At 39.9% G+C, this 16,378-nt stretch overlaps 1 protein-coding gene across 1 annotated transcript in view; it reads right to left on the reverse strand.

The window, feature by feature from the left end:
- Positions 1-415: 415 nt before the first annotated feature.
- CD163 (CD163 molecule) overlaps positions 416-16,378 on the reverse strand; it is a 103,286-nt gene continuing 87,323 nt past the window's right edge. The window contains exons 20-31 of the mRNA XM_088789710.1: positions 15,735-16,043; positions 15,330-15,647; positions 12,300-12,392; positions 11,908-12,222; positions 10,490-10,804; positions 4,836-4,877; positions 4,429-4,743; positions 4,169-4,201; positions 3,637-3,774; positions 3,113-3,199; positions 1,600-1,746; positions 416-614 (exon numbers count right to left, since the gene is read on the reverse strand). Coding sequence (XP_088645836.1) covers positions 499-614; positions 1,600-1,746; positions 3,113-3,199; positions 3,637-3,774; positions 4,169-4,201; positions 4,429-4,743; positions 4,836-4,877; positions 10,490-10,804; positions 11,908-12,222; positions 12,300-12,392; positions 15,330-15,647; positions 15,735-16,043 — 2,228 coding nt within the window. The 3' untranslated portion in view covers positions 416-498. The remainder of the gene's footprint in view (positions 615-1,599; positions 1,747-3,112; positions 3,200-3,636; positions 3,775-4,168; positions 4,202-4,428; positions 4,744-4,835; positions 4,878-10,489; positions 10,805-11,907; positions 12,223-12,299; positions 12,393-15,329; positions 15,648-15,734; positions 16,044-16,378) is intronic.

The raw sequence follows: 16,378 nt of genomic DNA on the forward strand, positions 1-16,378 counted from the left end.
CAAAATTATAAGAGCTGCAACATTTCTCTTCTACCTGACCAAACCTCACTTTGAACTTCATTTCTAGGTTTTATAGAAGATAGGTAGAATATTTTGGAATTTTCAAGTATGTGTTTCTGAGTTTATATTCCTAAGAGTAAGCCAGATTTCAGTTTTATGCTATTCAAGATAAGTGTGAACTTCTCTGTACCTAAAGGAATGCAACAGTATATAGTCTGAAGGGAGATAATAAAACAGATTTTTTAACTGAGATTTCACTTGGAGAAAGAAGAATGTTTGAAGACTGAAGTTTCCAAGGTCAGTGGGGGTGACTATGTCTAGATTCTTAAGAGAATAGCATTCATCTATGAAGCTCAGAGTATTTATTATGAATAATTTCTTTTTGTCTTAGACACATGTAAAAGCTTTGCAGTAGTGAAGAAGACAGAATTCTCATTTATTTGAGAAACAATATTACAGAAGGATTCTTTGAAAAGATACTTGCACCAAAAATGTCAACTACATGGTGCTAAGCTCAACATCATCATACCCAGGGTCTTGGCTCAGGACCAATGAGGATCCTTTCTCTCCCATGCCAGAGTTGATAGCTTCTCTAGGAGACTGAAGAAAGATGCCTGAAACAGTAAGGAGAATCTTGGTTTCAGCGGTGATAGAAAGACAGGACAGAGTCCTCTGGTGGAAGGAGACTAGTACATAGTGGCTACAAATTATCTGTGGGGGCCCAGCACTTGTCTGAAACGCTAGATAGGACTACTTCATACTGACTCAGCTACTCTGTGTAAAGTCTTGTCTTGATCTCTACAGTTGGAAAGGAGGTGGATGAATAATGTCAAGGAGTGGAAAAGAGATATGAATTCTCTCTTCCACACCAGTCTGGTCTGATTTCTTAAGGAATGGAGGAAAAAGATGACCTCTCCTCAACACCTTGATAACAGATAAAGTCTGACCTAAAAGTATTCGTGAGGACAATTTGGGTCCTTTGTCAGATGCCAAAAGAGAGCAGCTCAATCAAATCCCACAGTCTTCTGCTCCTCAGGGACCCCATGCTCACATATAAGCAGAAAGCCTAGTCCTATGGATGAAGGTTTTCATCTGCCAATTTAAACAATGAGAGAAAATTGTACCTTAGTTTTCTTCTGGTGCTGAGATTTTATGACTCTCCAAGGCCACTACACATGCTGCATTAATAGTGGGCAATGTCAACTTTAAACACTTGGTTACATGGTTTTCCCAAAACAAAATTTTATAGCCCACAAATTTAATTTACATTGATATTAAAAAAAAACAAAAACTTTCCAGATTACTTTTCACAATCTGAAAGCCCTCAGGGTATAAAAAAATGGGAACAAGCCTCTGCAACTCATAGACATGTCTATATCAATTGATGGTGGGCATAGTCACAGAGAACACAGTATGTTTCTCCTCTCAGAAGAGGTGAAATAGCTACACTATACCTGGGATAAAGAAGAGCTGATCTTATCTAGGTATACAAAGCTACTCAGATTCTTATGCTAAAGAAAAACTGGCTACTGATGGGTCCAAACTCATCTTCTCCATGACAAGGAAGAAAGACTATTGGAGACAGAGCTGTTCACTCACCTGTCTGGTAATACCTGGCACCACCTCCCTCCTCTGGGAAAGAATAAATCTCCCTCGTCCCAGGAAGAGAAGGAATTTCAGGAACAGGCAACTCTTCAACATCATCGTAATCATTACCTGTGCCATTGACATGCTGACCTGGAGACTCTGAAAAGAGATAAGGACTTAGGTGGAATAGCAAAATGTGGGTTGGACTAGGTGATGTCCTAAGTCCCTTCTAATGCAGGGATTCTAATAGCTAATAAATATAGATACCATATTCTAGAATTATCTCAAAGGCATATATTTAATCTCAATAGTCTCAGAAATTACTTAAATCTTCTAAATATTCCAATATATCAAAGTCAATAATAATTTTCTAACATGGCCTCTCATACCATAAAATATCCACAAAAGCTATTTTGCTATGAGTTTCAGGTACTATTTTCAAGTATATGATATGAAGTTATAACATATAATATGCTCATATCAGAGACAGAGAAAGGATGAATATGGACCAAGAGAACCCAGGCTGTCCATGTGCCTTCTGAAACTGTGGGAGACACAAAACTGACAGAGAAAGAGAAACCTGGATATCTATTACTCAGAGACAGGAGATCTCACTAGTTCCAATCACAGGAGGTCTGGCTTTGAATTCCTTCTAGTGCTTGGTTGGCTTTAGGATCGAATCCCCAGGAGCCATTCTGGACAAGCTTCATCCCAAGAGCTGTGCATCTTTACTATCTGGAGAAGGTCCAGAGGGACATTCTCCTCTCTTAGGTCCCTTGTAAATAAGAGCTTCTAATAGTTGGTAAGTACAGGCACCAAGCACTCAATATATTCCAGTGTTGATTACAAGGAATTTTTGGTCTCAATATATACATGATCCACTAAATGATCCAAATATCATACTATCTCAGGATCCAACTGTACTTTTCAATGTTCTCTCTTGACACAGAATTTTTGAGATGATCAGTTCCAGACGTTTAAAGGAAAGGCCTTTGAATCCATAATAATAGAAGCACATTTATAACTGAGTAGAAGTAGCTGTGGATACAGAGAACTGAGTTTGATTTTTCCCTTTCTAAGGTCACAGAGTGGGCAGAGAGAGAAAAATTTGTTGTGAACTGGAGAGAAGACGTCCTTGCCATCTTAATCACAGGAGGAATTCTCCTCAGGTGAGATTTCTCCTTATTATCCCCACCATCCAAGGAAAGACTTCTCTCTACTATCTGGGGTCTTCATTCTCCTGATGTCCCCCTGTATAATATGGCAGCTTAGTCACTAAGTCATCAGACAGGTTACCTGGCAGGGAGAAAAACATCACAGACAAACAGAAAAATCTTTCCTATCATAGGAGGCCTAGTGTTACAGTTCAGAAAAAATCCTGAGGCTTCAGACTTATATAGAGAGTGGGCTTACAGTTCCTACCTTAGGAGGCTAACCATGTGAGGCTGGGTAAGTGGTTGGGTCTGTACTTGTTGAAGATAAACCATAGCCATCTCATGAACAGAGGGGAGGGCATGGAACACACCTGGGCTGTCCAACAGGTCCTCCTTCTCTAGGTAATCAATCTCCTGGTACAAGGCCTCATCAACAGCACCTTCAAAAGCAGGCAAGGCTGGGGAAAGTGGCATGAGTTTAGAGACTGCCCTGGAGATACTCCATTTACTAATAGACAAAGCCTTCAGTGCCCTCCAATGCTCACTCTTGGAAAAACCCCTGTGGACTGCTAGGGCCGCTTTCTTAGCCTTGTGCCCTTTAGGGACAGAACAAGGTTTCCTGACCCTGATCTTGATCTTACACTGAATTCCACTGACACTGTTCACACAGGAAGTCATAACTTTTTTTTAGGAAGTCATAATTTTTTAATAGTTTTACCTTCAACCCAGGACTAAGGATTCAATACTTTCAAATCTTGAAGTCTATAGTAGAGAAAGTGGAGTTTTGCCAAGTAATGGGGTTGAAGACCAATACTTGTGCACTTTTCTTGATATCACAACTGGTTCTGTACCCTTCCCACTACTTTTCAGATTATTTAGCATCCTTAAGGCCCACCTTGGTGCTCTCCTCTCCATCTGTGAAGTTGAATCCCCAGGATGATAAGGACTAGGAAGAGAAGGGCACTCAATATGATACAGAGGATCTCAGGTAGGGAGAAGAAGCCAGGTACTGGAGCTGAGCCAGAATTGGTACCTGAGGACAGAAGAGGTCATGAGATTTTAGAGAGGGTCATAAGCCCATGAAAATACCCCTTTACCCTAGTCATCTCCCGAGTCCTCAAGACCATGAAGTCACCATTCAGGTACAACGAATCTGCTTGAACTCCAAGACGTGATCAACCCAGGTCCTGCCCTGAGCGTTGTCAACGAGAACTGAATCTTGTTCAAGGAATTTTTATAAAATGAAAACTAGTAAATCTTTGGAACATTACAGCTGCCGCAACTTCATAGGAGTATAAATACCTGATCATTAGGCCTTTACTAAATGGATATGGTTGATTTTGCCAGAAATATGTAGATTCCATAGTGCAAGTCCCTAAAAATATGTGTGTCTCTTCTATCACATGACCCAGAGCAGAACCACTTACTTCCACGAGTGGGGCGAACTGTTGTTCTCTTACCTGGAGAGAAAAGAAGGATGATGGGATCATTGTCCTGAGTTGGCCTGGAAAAACCATAAGGTTATATCTACTATTTCTGCCATATTGGTTATTTCCCAGATATCAGGAGATCAGGCAATAGCCTCTCCTGTAGCCAGAGCACAGAACAGCAGGTTAGCCTAGGAAGCTCTGGGTGCAAACTCACACCTCCTTCAATTCTAGCCCAATGTCCTGGTCCTTCCACTCACTTGAGCACCTCACGCCAGCATCCTCCTCATGCTTGCAGTTGCTCTGCCCCCAGGGCTCCGTAGCACAGGCCCACAGGGAGGACTCCTTGCCGCTGCATTGCACCTGGTCCAGCCAGATGTGCCCGTTTCCTGGGCCAAACGCTGCCTCCTGCAGGGCTTCCAGAGCAGAGCCACAGCCCAGCTGCTGACACACCACCTCGGCCTCTGCCAGGCTCCAGGAGTCGTCACACACCGTGCCCCAGGAGCCATTGTGCCAAATCTCCACTCGCCCTGAGCACTCAGTGTCTCCTCCCCTGAGTCGGAGCTTCTCTTTGTCTGAAAAGGCAGCAGTATGTCCTGTTTCCAGACCTGATGGGAAGGAAGGAGCCCCTGGGAGCCAAAAGGGGAGGTGGGAGAGGCTGATGTACCTGTGCAGGGGGCAGCCGTTGGACAGCTCTTGGGTCTCATTCCTGCAGAAGCAGACAAAGGGGAAGCACTGGATCAGGGACAGCTGTGGTGGTGGGGTGGGGGTCTTGCCTCAAACAAGATTATTTAAGGTCTTTGGCTCAGTCCGATGACAAGTGAAAACGCAGACTTCATGATTAATATAATGGGCTGAGTTACTGAGACATTGACTGAATCCTAGCCCTTATCACCAGCTGAAGTTAATTAATATGTTTATTTGTTTATCACTTACCATATTCCACAACACACACACACACACACACATACACACACAAACACACACCCCTGAATGAAAGCTCCACTGGAGCAAGGACCTTGCATATCTTATTCATCTCAGTGTTTCTACTATTAAGACAGTGACTGGCACATTGTATGCATTCACTCAACAAATATACATTGAGAATCTTATATAAATTCTATATATAGGGGCTTGATAAATATTTACTGAATAAATGAATAGATGAATAAAATCCAGTGAAGTATAATTCACTAAATTCTTGCTAATCAGTAAGATAATAAAAGAAATATAAATTAATGATGATGGCTTGTGGTAAAAAAGAGTGGATATTAAAAACAAATAAGTCCAGAATTATAGAAGTAATTTGTGTTCAATATTCTGCTTATACTTTTAAAGGGAAATTATATAACAGATTGTAAACTTTCCTTATCTATTTTTCAGTGTAATATATGGACAAGCAAAGGAAATTACTATAGGGACAGAAACATTTTTTAAAGTACTACAATAAGTAGAATTTAGAGAAAGATTGATGAGTAGACAAACAGCTAGCTAGTCAGACAGAAATGTCTGCATAAGACACAAATAAATATACTAAGAAAAACTACATTAAAAGGACTCAAGGATGGGAACAAAAGAAAAAACACAGATGAGAATTGAAACCAAAGAAAATAGACATAAATTCAAAACAACACAAGAAAACAGAAGTGTACATGGTACTTGCCATAAAATATCAGAATTGGCCTATCTTTCCATATCATCCTATCAAACCTCCTTTTTTATGCAGAGAACATCTCTCAAAATGATGGCATGACCCCTCAGGTGGTTGCTTACTTTCAGGACTGGAGTCTTCACTACTTCTCAACTCATTGTGTTTGATTATAGAAAATTCTCATCAATAGAAGGTCTTATAGTTTAATGTCTCTTCAGTCTTCCACAGGAGCAAGAAAAAGAGGTGAAGAAAGAGAGGCAAGAAAGGGAGTGAGCCTCTGCTTTTGAAATATCTATTTCTCTCAGCTGTGGATTTCAGGCAACTTGAAGCATATTGTCCAAGTAATACCTGATTGGTGTGTGTGTGTGTGTGTGTGTGTGTGTGTGTGTGTGTGTGTGTGCATGTGTGTGTGTATGTGTGTGTGTGTGAAAGAGAGCGAGAGAGAGCGCGAGAAGAGACAAACCAAGGGGCAGGATAAAACTGTTGAAAGGAAAGCACTGTGAAAATGCAAAAGAAGGAAAAAAGGAAGGAAGGGAGGGAAGGAAAGAGGGAGAGAGAAAGAGAGTGAGGAAAGGAAGTAAGGAAAAAGAAACCAGAAGCAAAGCAACTGTTATCTTTATTCAGATTTCAAATATCTTAGGATGATATCTGTGGGATTTGTAAGCTTTTTGATTTTGGAATTTCTATGTGATTTGGCTCTAGCTTAATAGTCAAGTTATTGAAAAATCCCAGCATCTTCTATCTAGATATGAAGAAGACAATTAAAAATAATTAGCCATAGAAAGTAATTTGACAGTGTCCTAACAGTTGTGTGTGTGTATCCTTTGATCTAATAATATCAACAGTGGGAGTAATCCTGTAGCAATAAACTTACCAGTATGTAGAGATACATGACAAAAATACTTATTACAAAATTATTTGTAGAGGAGAAAAAATTGAAAATAATCAGACTACCAATAAATGAGCTAATGGCTATATGAACTGTAGTATCAACATCTCATGAACGAAATATTTCCCACTATCACTTTATTTTTTTGATACTTTTATTTCTGGTTTCCACCCTCCACTCTCAAAAGTATTCTTGTTAAGAAACTTGATGACAGACATTGATCTACATCTATTAGGCAATTCTCAGTTCTCATTTATTCAATGTCTCAGTATAATTTAACACATATGACGAGTCCCCTTTCCATGAAACTTTTTTTTTTTAACCTGATTTCCAAATACAATATTTTCTGGGTCAGAAATTTTTTCTGGGTCAATAATTTCTGGGTCTTATTTCCTTGTCAGCTTTGCATCAGACTCCATGCCATTTCATGAAGTACACTACCCAGCTTTTAAAAGTTAGTGTTCCTTGGATTCTGTTCTAGGCATGCTTATTTTCCTAGTGATCTCATCCATGCTGATCTAAACATCTCTATGAAAACTCCCAAATTTATATCTCCCACCCAGATTTCCTTTCTAAATTCAAATCGCATACTTCTAAATGCCTAATGACGTCTCCACTTGAGTGTTCTCATCCACTTGAAATTTAATGTATCCAAAACTGAGCCCATATAAACGATAAATGTCTAATGATTACATTGTTTTGTACACCTGAAACTAATGAAAACATCTTTTGATACAGGATAAACAAAGGATGCATGTATATTTTCCCTGCAATAATCCTTTGTTTATCCTGTATCAAAGGATGTTTTCTTAATGCAAAATTGATTAACTTACTTCCCAGCTTAAAAACCTTTCAATTAGTTTTGATTACACGTTCATGAAAATATCTTTAATTTTGACTACACAATCAAAAAGGTTATCCATTTATTCAAGAACCATTTCTAAATGTCTAGTACGCCAGGTACTATCTACAGCACTGATACACAGCAGTGAATAAAATACTCAAAGTCCTTGATCCCATGGAATTTACAATCTAATAGGACAGATGGATAATAAACATGAAAATAAATGAACGATCATTTCACATAGTAATAAGTACTATGAGAAGCATAAAATATGCTATAAAACGTAAAATTGTTTGGGCAGAGGAATTAAAACCCTGCAGGAGAGATATTGAGAAAAGCAATCACTGTGTTCAGGGATAACCATGGATTGTCAAGAGTATAAAGACTGTTGGGAGAGGTAATAACATTTAAATTGGTATGAGGAGCCTCACCAAGGAAATTAATTTAAAGTGAGAACTGAACGATGAGAAGTTGACAGGCAAGCAAAGCAGATAGAACAACTAGTGCAACATTTTAAGATGAATAATACCATCTGTCCGGTAAAAGAATACTGAGGCATTAAATGATGGCCAGCCTGCCTTTCCTTACTTCCCCCATGCCTGTACATTTCATAAATACAAAGAGAGTCAATATGTATACCCGCTGTGTAGAAGAGTAACAGGAGAGGAAGACTGAGGGTGGGTAGGGGAAGGAACATGTATGGCTTTGTCCACCAGTGTAAGAAATCTGAGGTCTATCTTACGTTCAATAGAAAGCCACTGGAGGCTAAAAGGCAAAAAACAAGATACAAACTAATTTTTAAAACTCTCTCTGGTAGACAGAGAAACAATATACTGTGGAAGAGAAAGAATATACCATGGAAGAGAAAGCGTGGACTTAGGTGACCACTAGCAACTATTGGTTAATCCATGTAAAAAAGTGCTCTTTTCTGGACTAAGATGGTAATGAAAATAGAAAGAGTAGAAGATTAAAGATCTATTTAAAGATAGAGCCAACAGAACTTGCTGTTCTATTGGAATGGCAGGGAAGGGAAGTGAAGAAATAAAGGTTGACTCCTATATATTGAGCCTAAGTTACTACGTAATGGTAGCAACATGAACTGAAATGGGAAATATAGTGAGGCACAAGGAGTGAGTAGGTAAAATCAAATATCATGCTTTGGACTAAATTTGAGTGGCCCATTGACGTTAAAATGGAGACGACAGGTAACAAAAGCATATATGAGTTTGGAATTAATGGCAAAGATTAGCTGTGGAGGTATATATTTGGCAGCTGTAAGTATATAGATGTCATTAGGTCATGGGCCTTAAGGAGGGAGTATAGATAGCTAAGGAAGAGTAGAGAGTTTGATACTGAGCCCTGAGAGTGTCTAAAATCTAGAGGCTGAGCACAGGAGTGTCAACCCTATAAGAATAAAAACAACAATCAGTGAGGGAGGCTAAGGAGAACAACTAATGAGACAGCATGATTGTATGGAGGCAAAAGAAAAATTGAGAAGGAAAGAGAAGTCAACCTATTGAATGCTGCTGACAGGTCAAGAATAATGAAAAGAGAAAGATTCGTTATATTTTATTTCCTTACTGATTCTGAGAAATGGTAGAGCCTAAAACTTAAATGGATGAGTTAAGAACAGCATATGACACAAAAGTGTAGATACAGTGAATGATTAATAACAATACTACTTTGGAAAACAGCTGTGGAGAAGAGAGAAGAGGGATGGAGAGTAGTAGCTAGGGAGGGAATTGGGGTTGAGGAAGAATGTTGTTTGTCTGGTACTTTTCAAGATGTGTGACACTCAAGCTTATAAATATACTGATGAGAATCAACCAAGAGACAGGAGAAGTTGATGATGCTGAGGAAGAGGGCATAGTTGAAGAACCTAAGACTTTGACAAGGTAAATGTTACTAGGACCTATAGCCCATGCAGAAGAGCTGGCCTAAGGTAAGGACAGTGGCAACTGACCTTGGAAGCCAAGTAGAGAGCATGTGCACAGACCACAGGTCAGTAGATTTGGTGAAAGGAAGATGAGTTTTCTCTGTTCTAATTTTTCTGTGAGGTGAGACGCAAGATCATGATTTGAGAATGGATGGTGGGAATCAGGTTTTGACAGTGTGAGGACAGAAAACATGTAAAATATAATTTTAAACAGAGGGCAAGCACACTACAGTAGGGTACAGTAGCACTTAGGGGCAGTATAGAGTGCCCATTAGAGATTGTTTCTCTGTCTACCAGAGAGAGTTTTAAAAATAGAAGTAGTGGGTGGTATTGCCTCATGGTGTGAATTTCAAAGTAACTGGATGTGGAGAAGAAACAGAAGAGGAACTGTTGAAAATGACAACTGAGAGCAAGGAGCATGCGTAGTCAAAGTCAGGAGCCAGAGAAAAGTCTGTTGAAAGACAAACAAACACACAGCCTCTGGTTGATAGGGAAATCGGTGTTTTCAGGGAAAAGCCTGGTTTTGATCAGAACATAAAAGTGAAGGAAATATTGAGGGTATAATGGAATTGGAAAATAATGGGCTCCAAATTCTAGCAGGCTCTGAAGATTTGCGGGAGTAGAATGAGGGGAACAGAGAAGTACACAATAATAAGGGAGAAAGGCACAGGGAATAAGAGATCAGCCAAGAAGATGGATTCTGAGGGCCTCTTACAAGAGATAAATTCAAGCAGAAAGATATGAAGAACCTACGTCACTGACCTCCCAGCAGTTCCCCATTATGTGGCAGCCAACAGGAGAAAAAAAAAACCACAACATTTTTCTTTTTAACAAGTCTGTTTAACAGATTGCAACAAGATTGCAACATATGGATTCAATCATTTTTATCCATTTATATTTTGTACGCTTATCTTTAAACATCACTTAGATTTGAAAATATGAAATCTCACTAACAACATCCTGCAGGGTGGGACAGACACATAGAAACAGGCAAAATTCACCTGCACACGAGATATAAGCTTCCTCTTTTGAAGAACATGAACTGTTTTTCCAAGGGTCAGAAGGACATTGCCAGAGAGAGAGATCAGTTTTCCGACACTGGATTCCATCCACCCACCGGGGTCTAGAACCTTTCCTAAAATGAACAGAAGTGTTAAGGGTCCCACTGTCCCCACAGCCAAGCTGTCTGCAGATTGTGGACAAGGTCATTGCTTCCATGGGGCTGTGGCAGACACTGCCCCAGGTCCCGTGGTAGAAAACTTCCAGCCAGCCAGCACACTCCTGGTCGTCGCTCACCATCCTAAGGGCCAGGAACTCTAAAATAGAAAGGGGGAAAACAAGGCACAGTGAACATTCCACTCAACGATCTAGTTTTTTTCTCTCCCAGAGATTGTGAACACTTATCGCTGACTCTGCTGAGGAAGACCTCAGAAGACTGAAATTTGTCTCCTTTTTCCTTGACTTTGTTGGTTTGTGTCTGTTTATTTCTACCACAATGATGCAGCAGAATATGAACTGAGAGGAGCACCAACCTGGACACTGCACAGAGGGAAAGCTGAATCTGCTTCCTGACAAAACCTCTGACAGAGTATGTGAAAGGGAGCACGGATAGTGGGTGGTAGGCAGAATGACAGACGCCCAAACATGTCTACATCCTACTCGCTGGAACCTGTGAACATATTACGTTTAATGGCAAAAGGGACTGTATAGTTATTATTAAGATAAGGACCTTGGGAGGTGAGATTAACCTGGTATATTGTGGACTAACCAGGTGAGGCCAGTCTAATCGCATCCTTTTTCAAGCTATTTTTAAAAATGGATAAACTTTCCCTTCTTCAGTCAGAGGGAAATGAGATTAAGAAAGTATGGTCAGAGGGAGGCAATGTTCTTTGTTTGAAGAAAAAGAAAGGGAGCTAGGAGCCAAGCAATGCATACTTCCTTTAGAAATAGAAAATGCAGGGGAAAGAAATCATCCCCCAAGTCTCCAGAAAGAATGCAGGACTGTTGGTGCTTTGATGTCAGCCCATTGAGACCCTTGTTGGGCTTATAATATTTAGAACTGTAAAATAATAGATTTTTGTTGTTCTAAACCACTAAATATGTGGTAATTCATTACAACATCAATAGCATCTCAAGATTTTACTACCATAGGTAACTGATGAGTGAACCCTGTTTTCAAATGGAAACTCTGTAGGACATGGGTCTGCCAGTAGGTATTTTTGAGAAGGAAGGAGCAGAGCCTCAGTTGCTGCAGGAGGAACTAAAAACACCAATCTTCAAATCTGCTGGAAAGACAGGCACTGTGGAAGGAAGCTTCCTTCTCCTCTGGCCCATTTCAGCAACACCCCCTCAGGGCTCAGACTCCATCCTCAAGAGCCCCACTTCCTCCCAGAGCCTATGGACAATGTGCAGCACAGACCTGAGCAGATGACCCCTGCATCCTCCTTGTGCCAGCAATTGTGCTGTCCCCAGCCCCGGGAAGGGCACTTCCACAGGTGGGACTCCTTTCCCGTGCAGTTCACATCATCCAGCCAGATGGGGCCTGATCCCTGCCCGAAGTGAGCAAAGGCCGTGGCATTGAGAGCTTCTCCACAGCCCAGCTGTCTGCACACCACGTGGGCATCATTCAGGTCCCAGCTGTCATCACAGATGGTGCCCCAGGAGCCCTGGTGAAGGATCTCCACTCTGCCAGCACAGCGATTACCACCATTCACCAGACGGAGTTGTCTGCTCTCTGAGGAGAGAGAGTCATGCCAGTGGGGCTATTAACAGGGAAAGAGAAGGGTTTTCTGGGCCTGTGGGACCCCTCACCTGAGCAGTTGGCAGAGCTCTCCTCTGAGGCTGCAGAGCCTGCTGGTTCAGACATGGAGTCATCACACTGGGGCAGCACCTGGGTCTGGTTTCCTACAGAAGACAGAGGTTTAGTTGCGTTGAAGAACAGGAAATGGAATTAAACTAAATAGTGTTTACTATTTAAAATATACTATAATTATATGATTTAACAAACAGGCACCTGAAAACTGCAGAATACACATTATTCGGAAGGGCATGTAGGCCATTTACCAAGACTGGTTGTATGCTATAGCAAATATAAGTTCCAAAAATTTTTCAAAGGAAAAATGAAGAAAAAGTAATAAAAAAATCATTTTTGACTGCAGTAGAATTAAGCTAGAAACAAACGAAACTAGTACAATCACCTGTATTGAAGTGTACTTTTAGTGCAATAAAATACACCTATGTTAAGAGTACATTCTGGTAAGTTTTGACAAATTTGTATACTTATATAATCTACCACCTCAATCGAGATACAACACGAATATGAACCCAAAAAGTTTCCATTTGTCTTGGCAGCCAATATATCCTCCACCCCACAACCTCAGTCTCAGGCAAACATTGATCTGCCTTCTGTCACATAGTTTAGTTTATGCCTTCTAGAAAGTAATGGAATCATATAATATGTATCCCTTTTTGGATGGCTTCTTGTTCTCAGCATGTTTTTGAGATTTATTTGTGCAGTTACATTTATCAATTGTCCTTTTCATGGTTGAAAAGTCTTCCATTGTCTGAATATACTACAATTTGTTTATTCATTCTTCTGTTAATAGAAATTTAAGGTGTTTATACTTTCTAATATTGTTAATATAGTTGGTATAAACATTGATGCTGAAATCTTTCTTGTTGTTAGTTGCAGGTGTACAAAACAATGTAATAGTTAGCCATTTATAATTTATACCCCTCACAAACTGATAACTCCCCTCCTCCAATCTACTACCCCTCTGACATCGCATACAACCATTACATTTCCACTGTCTCTATTCCTAATTGATGCTGAAATCTTTCTGTGGACCTAGGTTTTTATTTCTCTCAAGTAAACGTCTAGTAGTAGAATTGTTGGGTAACATTTTAAGTGTACGTTTAGCCAAAAAAGTTTTTTTCTGGCTTTTTCAAAGTGTTTGTATCTTTTTACATTCCCACCAGCAAAATATGAGAGCTTTAATTGTTTCACATCCTTGCCAAAAATTGGAATGATAAGTCTTTTAACTTTAGCTATTCTAGTTAGTGAAGTGGTATTTCTGTTTATACTTTAATTTGAATTTCCTTGATGAGTAATGATGTTGAGTATCTTTTAGTTTGATGATTGGCCATCCGTATATAGTCTTTTGGGACATGTCTCTTCATATCTCTTGCCCATTTTTAAACTGGGTATTTGTCTTATTTTTGAGTTGTAAGAATTCTTTACATATTCTGAATATAAGTCCTTTGTCCTATACACATATTGCAAAAATTTCCCTATCAGTTGAACACTTTTTCATTTTCTTAATGTTGACTGTCAAAGAGCAAAAGCTTTTAATTTTGATGAAGTGTAAGTCTTATTTAAATACTTAATGCCTTTGTGCTTTAGAAAAAGGTTTGCCAACGCTAATATCACAAAATTTTTCTCCTATGTTTTCTTTTAGAAGTTTAATTATTAAAAATTTTATATTTAGGTTGGTAATCATTTCTTTAATCTTTTTCAATTTTTTTAAAATTGAAGTTTATTGGGGTGACAATTATTAGTAAAGTTATCATTTTGAGTTCATTTTTTTGGTATGGTGTGAGTAAGGGTTGTTGTTCATTTTTTACCCATACAGATATTTATTTATTCCAACATCATTTTTTAAATGACTATACCTCCTCCATTGAAATATTTTGGCATCTGTGTTAGTTTGCTAGGGCTGCCATAACAAAGTGCCACTAACTGGGTGGCTTAAACAACAGAAATGTATTTTCTCACAATTCTGAAGGGTAGAAGTCCAAGATCAAGGTGTTGGCAGGGTTGATTTCTTATGAGAGCTATGAGGGAAGGAATTGTTCCAGGTCTTCTCCTTGGCTTATAGATGGCTATCTTCTCCCTGGGTCTTCACATGATCTTCCCTCCATGTGTATCTGCATCTTAATTTTCTCTTCTTATAAGGATAATAGTCATATTGGATTAGGGCTATCCATATGACCGCATTTACCTTAATTACCTCTTTAAAAGGCCTATCTCCAAATACAGTAATATTCTGAGGAATTGGGGGTTAGGACTTCAAGATATGAACTCTGTGTGTGTGTGTGTGTGTGTGTGTGTGTGTGTGTGTGTGTGTGTGTGTGTGTGTTGTGGGGGAACAATTTAGTCCATAGCAACATTTTTAAAAATATAATCAACTTATTACACATATATTTGGGCCCATCTCTGAATTCTCTGTTCTGTTCCATTGATCTATATATCTATCCTTACTCAGAGACAATACTGTCTGGGTTATTGCAGCTTTATAGTAGGTCTTGCAATCAGGGAGCTTCCAAATGGTTCTTCTTTTTCAAAATTGTTTAGTGCGTTCTATTTTGCATAGATTTTAGAATTGGCTTATAAATTTCTACCAAAAATATGGTACCTTGGCTGCTTTTGTTTGTGTTAGTGAAGATAAAAATAAGAGAAGCAGTCTGAAACTGCAATCGCCTCAGAGTTATAGTTGGTGAATTTACTCACCAACACCATAAAGGAGTTGGGTATATGTCTTCTAAGATCAGAATATGGTCCTTGTCTTACTGATGATCACTAAAAAGATCCTGCATGTTGCAGGAATTCCTAAAACAGAAGACTATTAAGTCAAAGTTTAAGCCACTTTGCGGGACAGTATAAACATTTTTTTCCAACTCCCTTTTGATAGATTTTGTTCATGGGAGATCAAATAGATATTTTCTTTGTACTACCTTCTGCTGAATGGAAGGGCATGTCTAGTATTACTCAAGATCCTCAATTTGCTGCAGATTTTGCAGAAATGTGGATAGAGAGACAAACTCTCAATCTGGTGCTCTTACCTGAGCAGATGACAGAGGCTGTGTTTCCATGGGTACAGTCAGGAATGCCCAGGGCAGTCATAGGGCAATTCCATAAGAAGGACTCAGCCCCTGAGCAGTGAAATTGGGCTTTCCAGATCTGATCACCTCCTTTCACAAAGTATGCTCCTTTTGGGGTAGAGATGGCGACTCCACAGCCGAGCTGACGACAGACAACATTGGCATTGGCCATAGTCCAATGGGAAGCACAGAGCACTCTCCATTCTCCAGAAATATTTATCTCCACTTGTCCCGCACATTGAGAAGTGCCATTTTTCATGAGCCGGATTTCTGTGTATGCTGGTAGGAGAAGAGAGGATTTTAGCAAAATCTCATGGTTTCCCAACAGAATATGCAGGGAAGTTAAAGTCCTGCTCTACATCTCACCTGAACACACAACTTGAACAGTTCCACTGTGCTGACAAGTGCCTCTGGGACAGGGCACTCTAGGGCAGAACCAGAGGTTTGTCTCTTGCCCCTCACACCTGAACTCTTCAGCCCAGACCCGTCCACCTGACTTTCTGAAGGGCACATCCACCAGGACAGACACAGCCTTGCCGCACTGCAGCTCTGCACAGATGATGTGGGCAGTGGGAAACTTAAAGTTTCTGTCAGACACTGGAGTCCAGTCTCCTCCAGAACGTACTTCTACTTGCCCTGAGCAGGGTCCATCCCCTCTGACCAGATGCACAAATCCTAAGAAAACAACAAACTCAGTGAGTAATCACGATCATGGTTTGGCAACTGGAGACAAATCACATGCAATGATGTGAAAGTTATTTTTTTTTTTTTTCCAGGGGTAAGGCATGAACTGAGACTCTGACCATTAGTGTCAGAATTGCATTTTCATGAGTGAGTTTCTAAAGAGAAATCCAGAAGGATTTACAGGGTCAGTTTGGAATGGCTTGAATCCCAGGAACATACACTTTTAGGTTGGTTAGAAATATGACTTCCTTGTCTAGGGGCCTAGAAACTACAGGGCCCAAGGAAATTGCACTGTAATGGGCTTTCAAACTGGGTGCAGAGGTATG

The sequence above is a fragment of the Rhinolophus sinicus genome, chromosome 1, assembly GCF_057876585.1.
Source record: "Rhinolophus sinicus isolate RSI-liver-muscle chromosome 1, RSI-T2T, whole genome shotgun sequence".
In the NCBI taxonomy this organism is placed as follows: Eukaryota; Metazoa; Chordata; class Mammalia; order Chiroptera; family Rhinolophidae; genus Rhinolophus; species Rhinolophus sinicus.